The sequence below is a fragment of the Xyrauchen texanus genome, chromosome 37 (genome assembly GCF_025860055.1).
Source record: "Xyrauchen texanus isolate HMW12.3.18 chromosome 37, RBS_HiC_50CHRs, whole genome shotgun sequence".
Taxonomy (NCBI): Eukaryota; Metazoa; Chordata; class Actinopteri; order Cypriniformes; family Catostomidae; genus Xyrauchen; species Xyrauchen texanus.
In genome coordinates this window covers 27,769,865-27,783,612 of record NC_068312.1, presented here as the reverse complement: position 1 = coordinate 27,783,612, position 13,748 = coordinate 27,769,865, and the positions used below count along the sequence as shown (strand labels likewise).

The 13,748-nt window shown below is 39.2% G+C and overlaps 1 protein-coding gene across 1 annotated transcript in view; it reads right to left on the bottom strand.

The window, feature by feature from the left end:
* Positions 1 to 7,623: 7,623 nt before the first annotated feature.
* The window catches only part of zgc:92140 (uncharacterized protein LOC447854 homolog), a 44,486-nt gene continuing 38,361 nt past the window's right edge, over positions 7,624 to 13,748 (bottom strand). Inside the window, exons 4-6 of the mRNA XM_052108743.1 lie at positions 13,339 to 13,409; positions 11,695 to 11,755; positions 7,624 to 10,641 (exon numbers count right to left, since the gene is read on the bottom strand). Coding sequence (XP_051964703.1) covers positions 10,600 to 10,641; positions 11,695 to 11,755; positions 13,339 to 13,409 — 174 coding nt within the window. The 3' untranslated portion in view covers positions 7,624 to 10,599. The remainder of the gene's footprint in view (positions 10,642 to 11,694; positions 11,756 to 13,338; positions 13,410 to 13,748) is intronic.

The following is a 13,748-nucleotide window of genomic DNA, read 5'->3' as shown; positions in this document are numbered from 1 at the left end:
AAAGCAAATAAAGGCAGCATAAATGTAATCCATAAGACTCCAGTGGTTAAATCTATATCTTCAGAAGTGATACAGTTGGTGTTGGTGAGAAATAGCTCAATATTTAAGTCCTTTTTTTTTTTACTATTAATTCTCCTCACTGCCCAGTAGGTGGCGATATGCACAAATAATGTGACTCACCAAAAACAAAAGAAGAAGAGAGTGAAGGTGGAGATTGATTGCAAAAAAAGGACTTAAATATGAATCTGTTCCTCACCCACACCTATCATATCACTTCTGAAAATATGGATTTAACCACTGGAGTTGTATAGATTACTTCTATGCTGCCTTTATGTGCTTTTGGAGGTTAAACATTCACTTGCATTGTGAGGACCAACAGAGCGCAGATATCCTTCTAAAAATCTTCGTTTTGTGTTCAACAGAAGAAAGTAAGTCATAAACATCTGAGATGGCATGAGGGTGAGTAAATTATGAGAAAAGTTAAATTTTTGGTGGAACCAAAAGGCCTTTAATAGCCTACTACTTGAGACAACATTTAGCATACCATTAATGCAAAGTTGTTAATTATTTCTTAATCAATAATTATATTAATTATTTTAATAGTTATAATAATAAATGTATGGTTCCCCCTCGTGTGTGTGTTTTTCTTTTTGTTTCTTCTTTTTCTCGGGGCCACTTTGAAACACTGTTGGCCAGAGCTTTTCCCCCATTCTTTCCTTTCTTGCTCGTTTTTATTCCATTACGCACTCTCATTCCATTCTCAAGTCTCGCGTGTCCAACACTACAGTGTTCATGACGTAATCGCCATCGCATGTTCTCTACAGCTGACACCTGCTGGTCCCTGCAGTTAACTCGACTCGCAAGCGTTCGCGAATTACAAAGGCAATGTTAATTGCAGTTGGCCTACACATGCGTTCCTTTAATTTAAATGTGCAAGTTCCCCAGATACTACTCTAAAATCTTTCTGTCATTTAGTTTTATTTCAATGGTGTAAATACAAAGTTACAATTATATTGTAATACGAATAACTGTAGAAACGATAATATTTTGACGGGACCTGTGGTTTTAAAAAGTACCTGACTATATTTCTCAAGGGGCGGATTGACGTCTGTAGTTATCGTTGTAATAAAATTTGATGCTATGGCGGCCTCAAGTGTTTAAAAGTGAAATTGTTGGAAAATGTTCTATACGCGTCATTTAAATTGTAAACGCGCCCTTTCTGTTAGCAGAAACAGAGATATATTTCTGGAGACCGGTATCAGTTGGAACAGACAAAAGACTGGAACAGATCAGGAGTTGGTTGGGTTAATTTGTGGTAATTTTGTAATACATTTTACAAAAATGTCACATCTAAATGTTCACCCTCTTGACCCTCACTGATTTATTCTGTTAGGGCATTTCAATGTTACAATCCTTTAAGGTGAAGATAACCTTTAATTGTATCTACAGTATGTCAAAACAAAAATTGAATCCCTCTGCTAAAATGTTACAGAAACAATACAGATAAAGATTTTTAATTTATACCAATTTTAGATAATAGTGATGGATCAGTTTTATTTATAAGATTTAAAAGCCTCTGAAATTGGCTAAAATCATTTACAAAAAAAATGTGTGTGTGTGTGTTGTTTTTATCTCATATTTACTGCTTTTTTGTTTGAATGTCTTTTTTTATATTTATTTTTTCCTCAGTTAGCATTTAAATAGTTTACCATGTTAAGCAACAGTATAAGGCCATATACATAATCACTGTCAGAAAAAGAAGGTGGTCGGGTCTGTTTGTGATCACATAGGGTGCAACTACTGCTGTTATACCCTCACTGGGTCATACAGTAATTACACATTAAGGTACTAATATGTACATTTAATGAGAGATAAGGTACAAATAAAGGGTACTGTGAGAAAAAATTGCAGAGAAGTTAATATTCTGTTAATGTCTAGTTCCCCAAACAATGCATTCACTAGATTCGAGTAATATTGTTGCATATCAGGAAAGGAGGTCCTGTATTCTGTCTGCGGCAGAGGTGTTTCCAGCATTGAAGGACATACGGGGCTTAGCCCAGACAATTTTATTTTCACACTAGAAACCACTTCCCTGTAGTCCAAAGCTGGTGAGAGGGTATTCTTTGAGTTTTGCTCTGGCTGGGCCTGTTTACAGTTCCTAAATCTTCCACTCTAGTACTATCCTCGACTAACTCATCCTCCTCTCTCCTCCCCGAATCATCTGTGATGCAAAAGAATAGATACAGCACATAATGCATTGCAAATCAGCTTCAAACAACTAATTCATCAAGTGCTACATATGTCAAATTGTAGACCAATACCATTGAAGAAAATGTATTGGGAAGAGCAGATCAGTGGGATTGCCCTAATATCTATCATGATTCTTGAATTTTCATGTACATTACCATAAAGTCATCACAAAAGAGTTATATTATAGTGAGTAAAGTGAGGTAAAAAAAACATTTTTAATATAAAAAAATAAATGTATAAGATCTTAAATTAAAGGAATACAGGAATTACTTTATTCTATGTTTATTGACACGCATCGAACTGTACATAATTCTCAATGTTCATCTATCAAAATCCTTTCATTAGGATCATTAGGAGCATTGGGATAAACAATGTTTCACTTTTAACTTTCTGTAAAGTAAAGTGACTTATTTATTGTTACCAGTTTCCATGCCTGATTCTGGCACAGCTGCTGCTGCTGCTCCTCAGTCTGTAGCTCATCTTTGCTACACTCTACAAAACCATTTAATCAAATCAAAGTGTATTATTTCCTACAAACTAATATCACAAATCAAGTCACACATACATTATGTTAATGCTCATTGGTTATCCTTAGAGAAAACAACACATGATAAAGAAGAAAAGTACGCTACGAACAGGACTCGATCTGACGTTTCCGGCGTGAGAGGCGTATGCGCTAACAAGGAGCTAACAATTTGGGTCGGTCATTTGTACACCTTTTGAGGTCAGGTGAGTGAGGTTTACACACTGCATAGCCATCTACCTGCTGGCTCTCGTTACAAGTGCAGTGGGATAAAACTAGTGTTCCTGGCTACCCACTGACTTCTTTCGGAAAAATCCCCAAAGCCTCATTTGCTTCACTTTTGCTGTCTTTCCTGCTAACTGCTGTTAACTTGCCAAAATAAACGTTAATTGATGTCAACTCCTCCCCTTCCTGCTGCATATTCAACAGAGAGGAAGAAACGGAGTAGCCCATAGGCTACCGACAGCAAAGAAACTTATTCTATAGGCTAGATTATTTTTAAGACCTATGTCTATTTTACAGGCTGTATGCAGTATGTGCAAAGCCAAAGCACAATGAAATTAGGCAATTTATGATTACGGGGGTTTACATAGGCTATTGTCCGGTTTCATATTTGTCAGTCAACATTTCAAAATACATTCGTGGCTACACTCAAAACATTCGGGGCTGAAGCCCCGGAAAAAATCGGCTGATAGTCTGGTCTGCGGCATAAGTTGACTAAACTGTCACTTGAAGGGAGTGATGAATGAGAGAAGTACAAGTGGCTAGTTGAAGTTCTGGTGGGAATGTTTCTAAAAAGATGAGTGAGTGGCGACCAGGGTGTAATCAAAGAACCACAATGTGTCAGATATATACAGGAGATGGACTCAAGGGTTTGAGGCTGTTTAGTTGAAATGAAGGCAGTGCCAGGCATGCAGGAAGTGCATGATTGATGGAGGAGAGGGGGATGGAAAGAGAAGTGAGAGATATATGAGCAGATGAATGAAGACAGAAAGAGAGAGAGAGAGGGCTGAGTTAGGTAATAGCTGTGAGCTCATGTTGGCAGTGCAACATGACAAGCAAAGCCAGCACTCACACACACTCTCTCTCTCTCTCTCTCTCTCTCTCTCTCTCTCTCTCTCTCTCTCTCCTGGAAGGGGCTAACACAAAGAAGAAAATCTGTGTGAAGTTACATTTTAGCCAACTTCATCTTACATCAGTGGATAAATCCATTGGCTCAGAGAACTTGTCATAAGTAGGCCTACCCTATCCAGTAGTGGTGGGTATTTTGATTCATCTCATTGACTCAAGTCTTTTTTTTTTATCTGTTCACCAAAAGATTAATTCAGATTAGTTTATTGATTCGTTCACTGATCATGTCTGTATATTACGCTTTTGTGTAAGTAGATGGGAACAAATTGCCGTCTTTTAAAGGGTAACTAAACCCCTGCTCAGAGTCTGACTCCACCCACAAGCAATATTTGAAAAATGCTCGAAAAGTGGGCAGACCCCAGCGGGGATAGAGGGGACGAACCGAGGGCGGGGATGAGCGTGCACCTGAGACCCGTAGTGACAGATTAATTGACAGCTGCTGTCAGACTCTAAAATGGAGTGACTGGAGTGACGCAAGTAGCTTTGCCACGGAGCGGTCTTTTGAAGTCGAGGACCTTTCTCCCCCACCTTCACCTGAAGTGAAGGAGGGTGAATTGTCTGTGGACACAGGGCCGGATCCATATCAATTCGAGCCGCTGGCTCAAACTGCGGTTTTAACTCCCTGTTGAGCATCCGATTGCGCATTCACCTTCACTCGCGTGCAGGAAAAACAAACGAAACGCTGTTCAGTGATGTTTATCCTTTTAGCAGGATTTTTATTTAGCAAGCTTCACTTGAACATAACATCAGTTAGCTGTTCTCTCAACTTAGAAGAATGTGACGTAAAGCGTAACGTCATCATGTACAAAACCATATACCTCCAAATAAAACTATACAGGTAGTCAATACCGTAATACAATGTATAAGGGTGCAATACGTTTAACACTCCCGCATCGCGAACGCGCGTTTGTCGGCCCCAGAGGATTAACTTTAGCCTAACCATAAATTGTGATTCAAATATATATGATCACTCACCTCAAGACGCCGCTGAGGTGGTGGAGTCCATGCAGGAGGAGCAGCGTTTGGCACTGCGTCGCTTTTCAGCGCGAGCTCTTTGGAGAAGCCCATTTCCACCTCCATTGCGTTGGAGAAGCAATCCCGCGTAAAATACAGTTTGCACACTCCTACAGCTCTAGGCGGGAACTCGCGGTCTTCCAGAACAAGGACGTGCAACCCCTGGCGCCTAATTTCCAAGTCTATATGGAAAGCAATACAGTCCAGCAGTGCTGTTGCAACCAGCAACATTACACCTACGTACCATCCTGACCACTGTACTAAATACAGATAATCTACGCTAACTTGAAGCTATCCTAACTGACGCAATACTATGCTACTAACTAACAATGCTTCTAACAATACTACACTAACAAATATGCTAATTAACTACCTAGGCTACACGAAATAATCTAAATAACTATATAAATGCTATGCTAAATAGATGCTAAAATACTCTATCCTGATCATTTTCAATACTCGCAATTCCAACTCCTGACTCGCTACAGTGGTTTTGACGAAACGAGATGGTTTTTATACTGCCATGGGCGTGGTAGCTCGTACCAAGGGCGTGGTGAGCTGGAACCTGCTTATGTCAGTTGTCACCGCTTACATCACGAAGTACCGCAAACAGCCAATAGGAAAATTCAACTGCAGTAGCCACCGTTCAACCTGAAGAGGGCAGCACTCAGACGTTTTTACACCATATATTGTAGAATTAAAACACTTTATACACAAATGTCAAAAAAAAATTACTTGAATCAATGACCAGTAGGCTACTAATAAAGCCCCATTCTTACAGATCATTAACTAAAAAAAGTTGGTTTAGGGTTTAGTTACCCTTTAAGCTTTGAAGGAGGAAAACGCAAGAGTTCTTTATGATAGAAACAAGTCTAATATAATTTATTACAGTTTGTGCCTCAATTCTACTAAGATACTTCAGTACTGCAGAGTGTTTAAGCATCATTTAAGCATCCTACAAATGACAACAAAGCATTTCTATCATATTTTGAACTGCTGAGCATTACTTTTTAATCAAGCTATACAAAAAATAAATAAATAAAAAAAGACAACTAAAAATAATTATTAGCTTTAATAAAGTATGAATCTAATTGTAATAATTTGTTTATCACGCCATTGTATTCATAATTAATCTAGTCCATTTTCTTCTGGAATGAGACTGTCGAATTGAACAAACGACTTGCCTCTTCCTCTCCTTTAGTTGTTCAGCTGATCCTTATTAATGATGATGCTGTGCATTTTGTTCATGATCAATTGTACCAATACATTCATGAACAGTTCATTTTATTCATGGCCACATTTCCACTGTCAGGCCAAATGAAGACATGCTCCTGGTGCCAAGGTCAGTTGAATTCCCACTACCAGAGAAGGCCAAGTGAGGATTTAGGCATGGTCAAAGTCAAAGGCAGAGTTCAGTGAGACACTTATGCTGTGTTTCATTCAAATTGGTTGTGGAATATTCCTACTTGAATTCTCTAAACTCCAACCATGAAGCAATTTCATTGCCATATGCTTGGAAAATGATGTTTATACAACCAAAACTGCAACACTCCCGATTGACTATTTCCTAGCAACATAACTGACATAACTTGCTGCTATGCAAGCATTTGTGATACAGGTGGCATGATACAGGAACATCCTAACATTGGAATGCTATCTTATTTGCTTTGTTTTCACAGCAATTTCAGTTAAGATCTCACTTAGGGAAAAAGCTATCCCCAGTTTTACTGAGCAACCACTGGGCGGGGACATGGTGATCCTAACTGCCTGTTTTGTGTTGTTCTGGTTAAAACTACCAAAACAAGTGATTCAGACTGAGAATAACCATTTAAGTGTTATTTGGACTAAAAAATACCTTCAGGCTCAACTTGTGCAGTTATTGGCTGTCACAACTCAGTGTTAATGATATCAACAAAACAAACATTGGACCATCGCTTCATGACAGCTACATACTCCGGTGAGGCACTGTCAAAAAAAAAAAAAAAAAACTATGGGGCTTTTGGCCCGATGGTGGGAATGCAGAGAGATTTTGGTCTCGCGGCACGAGATCCGATGCTTTTGGCCATGGCTTACCAGTTTATGGCCCTAGCTCGTACTGGCCCGATAGTGGAAAAGCGGGACGTCTTATCTCGTTCAGACTCAAACTTCAGTGAAGGGGCGTATTCGTTCAACGGGTGAAACCAATAGGCTCATTTGAGAAGCCAAACGCCTCACCTTGAAAGTAGACAAGAGTAGACGGCTGTAGTCAGGGAAGGAGTGAAATATGAAATATGTCAAATCGGAAAAGTTCTCACATCTCGTAGTCGATCTGACACCTTTGAGATAATAGGCAGATATCACAGGATTCACGTTCATTTGCTGATAAAGTGGATGTAATTTGAAATCTGTTGCTTTAAAAATGAAAATAAATATGAAAAAGTCACTTAAAGGTGGCGTAAGCAATTCCTAAGACGGTTGATATTTGAACTCAACACCTAAACAAACACACCCCTCCCTTCAGAAGCTCCGCCCCCAAATTCACTTGTGTGGATCATTCTGATCCACTTTGTTTATTTTACCATTTACAGAGCCAGGGCTGTGTACAAACAGCGGATTTTTTTTTCAGCGTACACAGAATAGAGATATTCATGGAATTTGACAAAACGTGTATTGGATTAAAATGACGTACTCCACATTTAATGTACCTGTTATTTAATTTCGCCAATGAGACGTGTCTTTCCATCCATTTTTAGATGAATGAAGACACATGTTTGAGATATTACAGAAATATGATAAAAATCACATATCCCATTCAAATATCTTACTGTTATAGTGTTGGGAATATTCACAGATAATTTATACACATACAACAATGATTTTAGAGATAAAAAAAAAATAAAACATTTTAGAAGATAACAAAACATCACTGAGCACTGCTCAACATAAGCAATAAAAGCTGTGTCGTCAGCAAGTCGTTTCCCATCGTGCCTTTAGTCACCTCTGTCGGGGGAGAGCAACTGCGGCCACCATGACGTCGCGAGAGTTTTTGGCATACGTCGACTCAAGCATGACATCATAACAAGTCGCACACAACACCAAAGTCACTCTAGCAAGTCATTCCACTGTCGGCCATGTTTGGAACGCTGTCGGGAGGCTATTTCCAGTCATGCTAGCCACTTGAATGGAAAATGACCAAAATCTCTAAAACGGTTGATCAATATTAAGATCAAAGAACATATTTTAAATCAGCAGTAAAATTAACAATACTGGAATCTTTAACTGTGATTATTTTACTCATATTACACAAAACAACCGCAATTTTCCCGGCTTGTATAGCTAATGCGCACGCGCGTTTTAAAGTTTGATTGACAGGCGATGTCTGCATCTAAAATGTGTTTGGCTCTTTTAACCGTAAGGCGGGACTTCCTTTCTACATCCGTTGACAGTTGGGCGCGAACTCCCTCTTTCTCCCATTCATATGAATAGAAGTGGCCCATCTCTGCTAAATAATCGCTTTAATAATAAAATAAGCACATTACTGCTCAGAGTTTGCTCATCTCGAACGACCCTAATGATATGCTCCTAAACAGGCTGCAGACGAATGCTATTGGCTCACGCTATAGTCAGTCTTACAGGCATGAAAAACCACCAAAGCAGTCTCGCGCTTCCAGAGCGACCGGTCAAAACATTTCAGATGGCCGTGTAACGTTGCTCTGAGGCGTTACGCGCCTGTTGAGATTTCTGGTGTTGTTCCGCTCTTCGACCAGCAGATGGAGACAAACGTCATCAAGTGTGTTGAAATAAGACAGAGGCGCATTTGCTTCTTGTTGTTAGTTTAACAGCTGTTCCAAATGCCTCATCCACGTAGAATTTCGGTATAAACGGGATACGCTGGGCAGCCTTTTCTACAACATGTTGTATATTTGTTAGGTTTAATATGTTAACCCAGATATGTAATCTTCACATATGTGCATTTGAAACTCTACCTCAGTACCATTAAAGTATTTTTAACGTTATGAGTCAGACCACCAACAGGAAATATGACGCTGGAATGGATTAATGGTGCCAGCAATACCTACACGCGCCAAGCAATGAATCAGTAAGATAGCACTCAGAAATAGAAAGCAAAAGCTCACGTGTCTTATTTCTTTAATAGAAAAAGAAAACACTGAAAATAAAATTTAAAAAGGATTCAATCCAGTAACCATGATGACGGATGCCTGGCCAGCGCTGTGTCGCCGGAATGACCCCCACCCCACCTCATACTGTTTCAGAGTCAGAGACCAGCCTGAACGCTAAAATACTACAGAGAGAAATAAGCAGGGTGATGGACAGAGAAAGGATAATGGCAAACAAAAAAGAAAAAGAAACCCTGCAGCTAAACAGGGCTATGATGAACACCTTTCACACAAGGCTAACAATGATCAACCCCTTTTCTGAGACAGACATCCCATCAACAAAGATTAACACAGTCAGTCCTGACTCTGACACAGATTAACACAAACACAGCCATGTTAAACACACAAAAACAACAGTTAGACAATCCTAGCTCTCTGCTACACTTATCACAGTCCCATTACCTGTATTAACAGAGCAGCATAAACAGTCAATATGGATCTGTGAGTAAATTGTTGCCTATATGACTGGCTGTAAAGGATATGTATGTGTGTGTGTGTGGGCAACAGAAAACAGTTGGTAACTAGACTGTCCTGCCTTCTGCCCATTTATGAGAACTTAAATAATGGCAGGATATACAAATAGAAAGTGCGAACTTGTGTGTGTGAAAAGAGGGTGTGGTAATATATTTTAGCTGCAAGTCTTTGTGTGTGTTTATGCGAGTGTGTTATGGGGTCACCGCACAATCCTGACCTTTACAGCACTAGTTTGAGGAGGGCGTTGAAATATGCTAAAGGGAAAAAAACATACAAAATGGAACAAACAACCAACCTCCACAAATTAAAAAAGGTCCTTCAAAAAGGCAAAAAGGTCCATATCAGTTTTGAAAAACAAAAAAAACAAAAAACTCGTCCACGTCGCTCTTATCAAAATATCAATGTTCGTTCATATAATTGCTTCTAATAAAATAGCTCTCTTTTGCATTTCCACCTTCCCACCTGGAAAACCCCCACAACACTCCATCTTTACATTCATCCCCCACTGTCTCCAGAGGATGTGATGTAAGCTATCCTCTCTTCCCTCCATGTCAGTGTTTCTCTGGCCTGCCACTTAAAAAAGGACTGGGAGGGGCATGGTGTCTTTCTGCTCTCCATATCCTTTCATCTTTCCTCTACATAATATCTCTTTCACAAATGGCTAGACGAGGCCCTCCGTCACAGCTGAGAAAGGAGGCCGGTTCAATGCTGGCCGTAGGAGCACAGAGAAGGAAAGGATTGAAGGGGGCAGGGTCCCAATATCAAGTCAGAGTGAGTCTGTCGATAATAAGTCAATCAAGCTGTTGCTTCTTCATCCAACCATCTAGATCTCCAAGCAGGGCAACCCCAAGAGGAGAGGGGTCCAGGGTGCAACAGCCGATGTGGAATAGTCCTGCTTGCTTTTACTCTGACAAACACACACTCTCGCACACATACTATGTCTCAAACTGAGTTTTACAGACATAGGAGACACTGATTTGAGTTCATTCTCTCTCTCTCTCTCTCGCTCTCACTCTCTTTCCATCTTTGTCACGAATCGAGACCTCTCTGCTATGTCACATCATCCTCTTCCTCCGAGCAGTAGTCCCGACCCTGGGGAATAATAAGAAAAAGAGAGACAGGTAAAGTAAAGAAGCTCTTAAAGGAACAGTTCACCTAAAAAATTATAATTCTCAGATTTTTTTAATGACTTTCTGATCTCTGCTGAACACAAATACTTTTTGAAGAATATATGAGGTGTTTTGGTCCATACAATGCATGTCAATGTGGTCCAAAACATTGAAGCTCCAAAAAGGACATAAAAGTAGCATAAAGGTAATCCATATGACTTGATAGGTTTAATTAATGTCTCCTGAAGCATTACGATCTGTTTTGAGAGAGAAACAAACCATCTCTCATACATGTGCCACGAAGACTGCAGATGTTTACATTTATAATAAAAGAGTTTGGTCCGTTTCTCACCCAAAACGGATCATAAATCTTCAGAAGTCATGGATTAAACCACTAAAGTCACATTGATTACCTTTATCAAGTCACCTAATGTCTTTTTTCGAACTTGAAAGGTTTGGAATACATTGACTTGCATTGTATGTATATAAAATCATCTTACATGCATCTCCTTCAAAATCGAGATGGCATAAATTCTCAAATTTCCATTTTTGGGAAAACTATCCCTTTAAAACTGTCCAACACAAGTGAAACAGGACCAAACAGTTAATCTAACCTCTCAAAACTGATTTTTTTGCTTTTTGCAAACAATGTGTAGGATTTATCCATTTTGCATTTTAAGCAACTCAAAAACAAAAAGATGGTCTAAAATGTGATTACATTTAGAACAATTGATCCCAGACCTCAAGGGACACACAAATACAGATAAGGGTGGCAGAGAGAAAGAGGGAAGTTCAGAAAAAAAAACAAAGCAGAGCCATGCATACATAATTTTTATTTTATCGCCAGAGGTTTAAAGGAAGTACCAGACAGGCAAAGCAGATGGTGAAATGACAAGACAATCCTTTAAATGTCACAATCTATATCAATAAGCCTTTCTTGGAGTGTTTGCATGGTGTGCGCTGGCCCTTTAAAATATCTAACCCATCTGCAGCATCCTTTACTTTCTGTGCCTCTTTCTATTACTCCCTCGCTCACCTTCTCAATCTTCTCATCCAGCATTCTGAAGAACTCCTGCTGACTCTCTGACGTATGTATGCTGAGAGAAAGAGAGGGAGAAAAAGAGGAAGTTAGTGGGGGCAGGAGAAGAGAAGCAACAAATACACTAGAATTTTCCATTACAACAAGCATAAAGAACACACACACACACACACACAACGCAGAGTGGCTGGGAAGGAATAATTTTATAGAGACATTACAGCAGGGACCATAAACTCTTGCCTCCAAACAAACACACACACAGCACATTAACTGAGTGTTACTCCATCGCCATCATACTCCATCATACTCCAAAAAAAAAGAATGATCTGTTCGCTCTTAATTAACATAACCCCAGATTCACATAAACACACTTGCATATGCAAACATTGGCACAAAGCTAAATAAATAGATATTTCCAGATGCTTTGGTGACCATATTTCTTTTTTTTCTTTGTGGCAATTTGTATTTTAATAAATGCCCTGTGAAAATGTCTTTATAATAGTTAGTAATATCTTGAAACATAATGTCATGAAACAATATACTTTCATATTAATTTATAAAAAAATAACTACTGCTCAGGCAAGCATTACATAAAATGTTCTTAAAGGAACAGTTCATCCAAAAATCTAAATTCTGTCATTGACCCACCTGTATTATTTCTTGACTAAAATAAAGCTCCAAAAGAATAAATACCATGTAGTTTGAGAAGACTTGTGGGCATTATTCCAAGTCTTCTGAAGCTGTACAATAGCTGTGTGTGATGAAATTGTTTTCAGCTAAAAAAAAAAAAAGCTTATTTGTACTTATGTTCAGATCAAAACATTAAAATGCATCATGATTGCAGATGAGAACCAATGATGAATGATGTCATTATTGTCAAACCTGGCTCAATGCGTCTTGATGCATCATGTTTGAATTGAACACAAATGAAGTATAAATGAGATTTGAGGGCATCAAGATAACCTTAATTTCAGCAAATAATCTACATTTCTATCCATTACTTACACAAAGCCATCCTAAGGCTTCATTAGACTTGGAGTGTCACTCTGCATTAAATGAGTCTCATGGACTAATTTTATAGAGCTTTTAATTTTGGGGGCTCTACAGCCTCAGTCCTCATTCATTTTGATTGCATGGAATACGCATGTGTTCCATGCAAGTAACAAATGCATTCGAAATCAAACGGGTTTGAAACACAAGGGTAAGCAAACGATGGCTGGGTGAACTATTCTTTTAATGACTTAGCAAAGAAAGTTATTAATTGTTATTCTTATTTTAATTATTTTATTTTCTATTTATTAATTGATTCACTTTTTCTGTTATTGTTTCTAGTATCGGCAAAGCATCAGTTGCCCATGAAGCACTTTGAAACTGAAAATATCAATCGAAGACAAACACATGTTTACATACAATACGTTTTGAAACATATGGCTCATTAAACACAAATAGAAAATGCAAATGAGATCCCTGAGGGGATAAGGCAGGCCAACAAGGCAAAACAAACCACACACAATTTTCAGACGTTTGGCACGTTTTCAGCAGAGCAAGAATTTAAATGCCCTCACCCACACAGACACGCATGTAAAACAAACAGAAACGCATGCATACCGTAAACAGAAAGACATTTATAAATCCACTCACTTCGTCCTGTTGGCGTTGGGCCCAGGCACCTCTTTGTGCTGTTTGGTCCTGTGCTGTGTTGAGCTTTTCTCCTGAAACACACCCGGAAAGAACAAGTTTTCACTTACTACTGTTCATAACAAAGCCAATTCAGCCTCCGCCGCCCTTCCCTGGTGGCCCTCCTGAGCGTGGGCCCCTCCACCTCCTGGACCTGGTCCAAAACCAGCTTCCCTGCTGGAGCACAGTGTGATACAGAGGCCCTGGGAGTGACCTTCTCTAGCCACTGCTAATGAGAATGCTGCCCTCCTTAGAGAGACTGTGAGAGATATAAAAAGGGCTGCCCTCTCTTTAACTATCTCTCTATTCTCCTCAAACTCCCTCTAATCTGGACATGGGTATCGGAACACCTGCTCTGTCTGTACAACTTCATT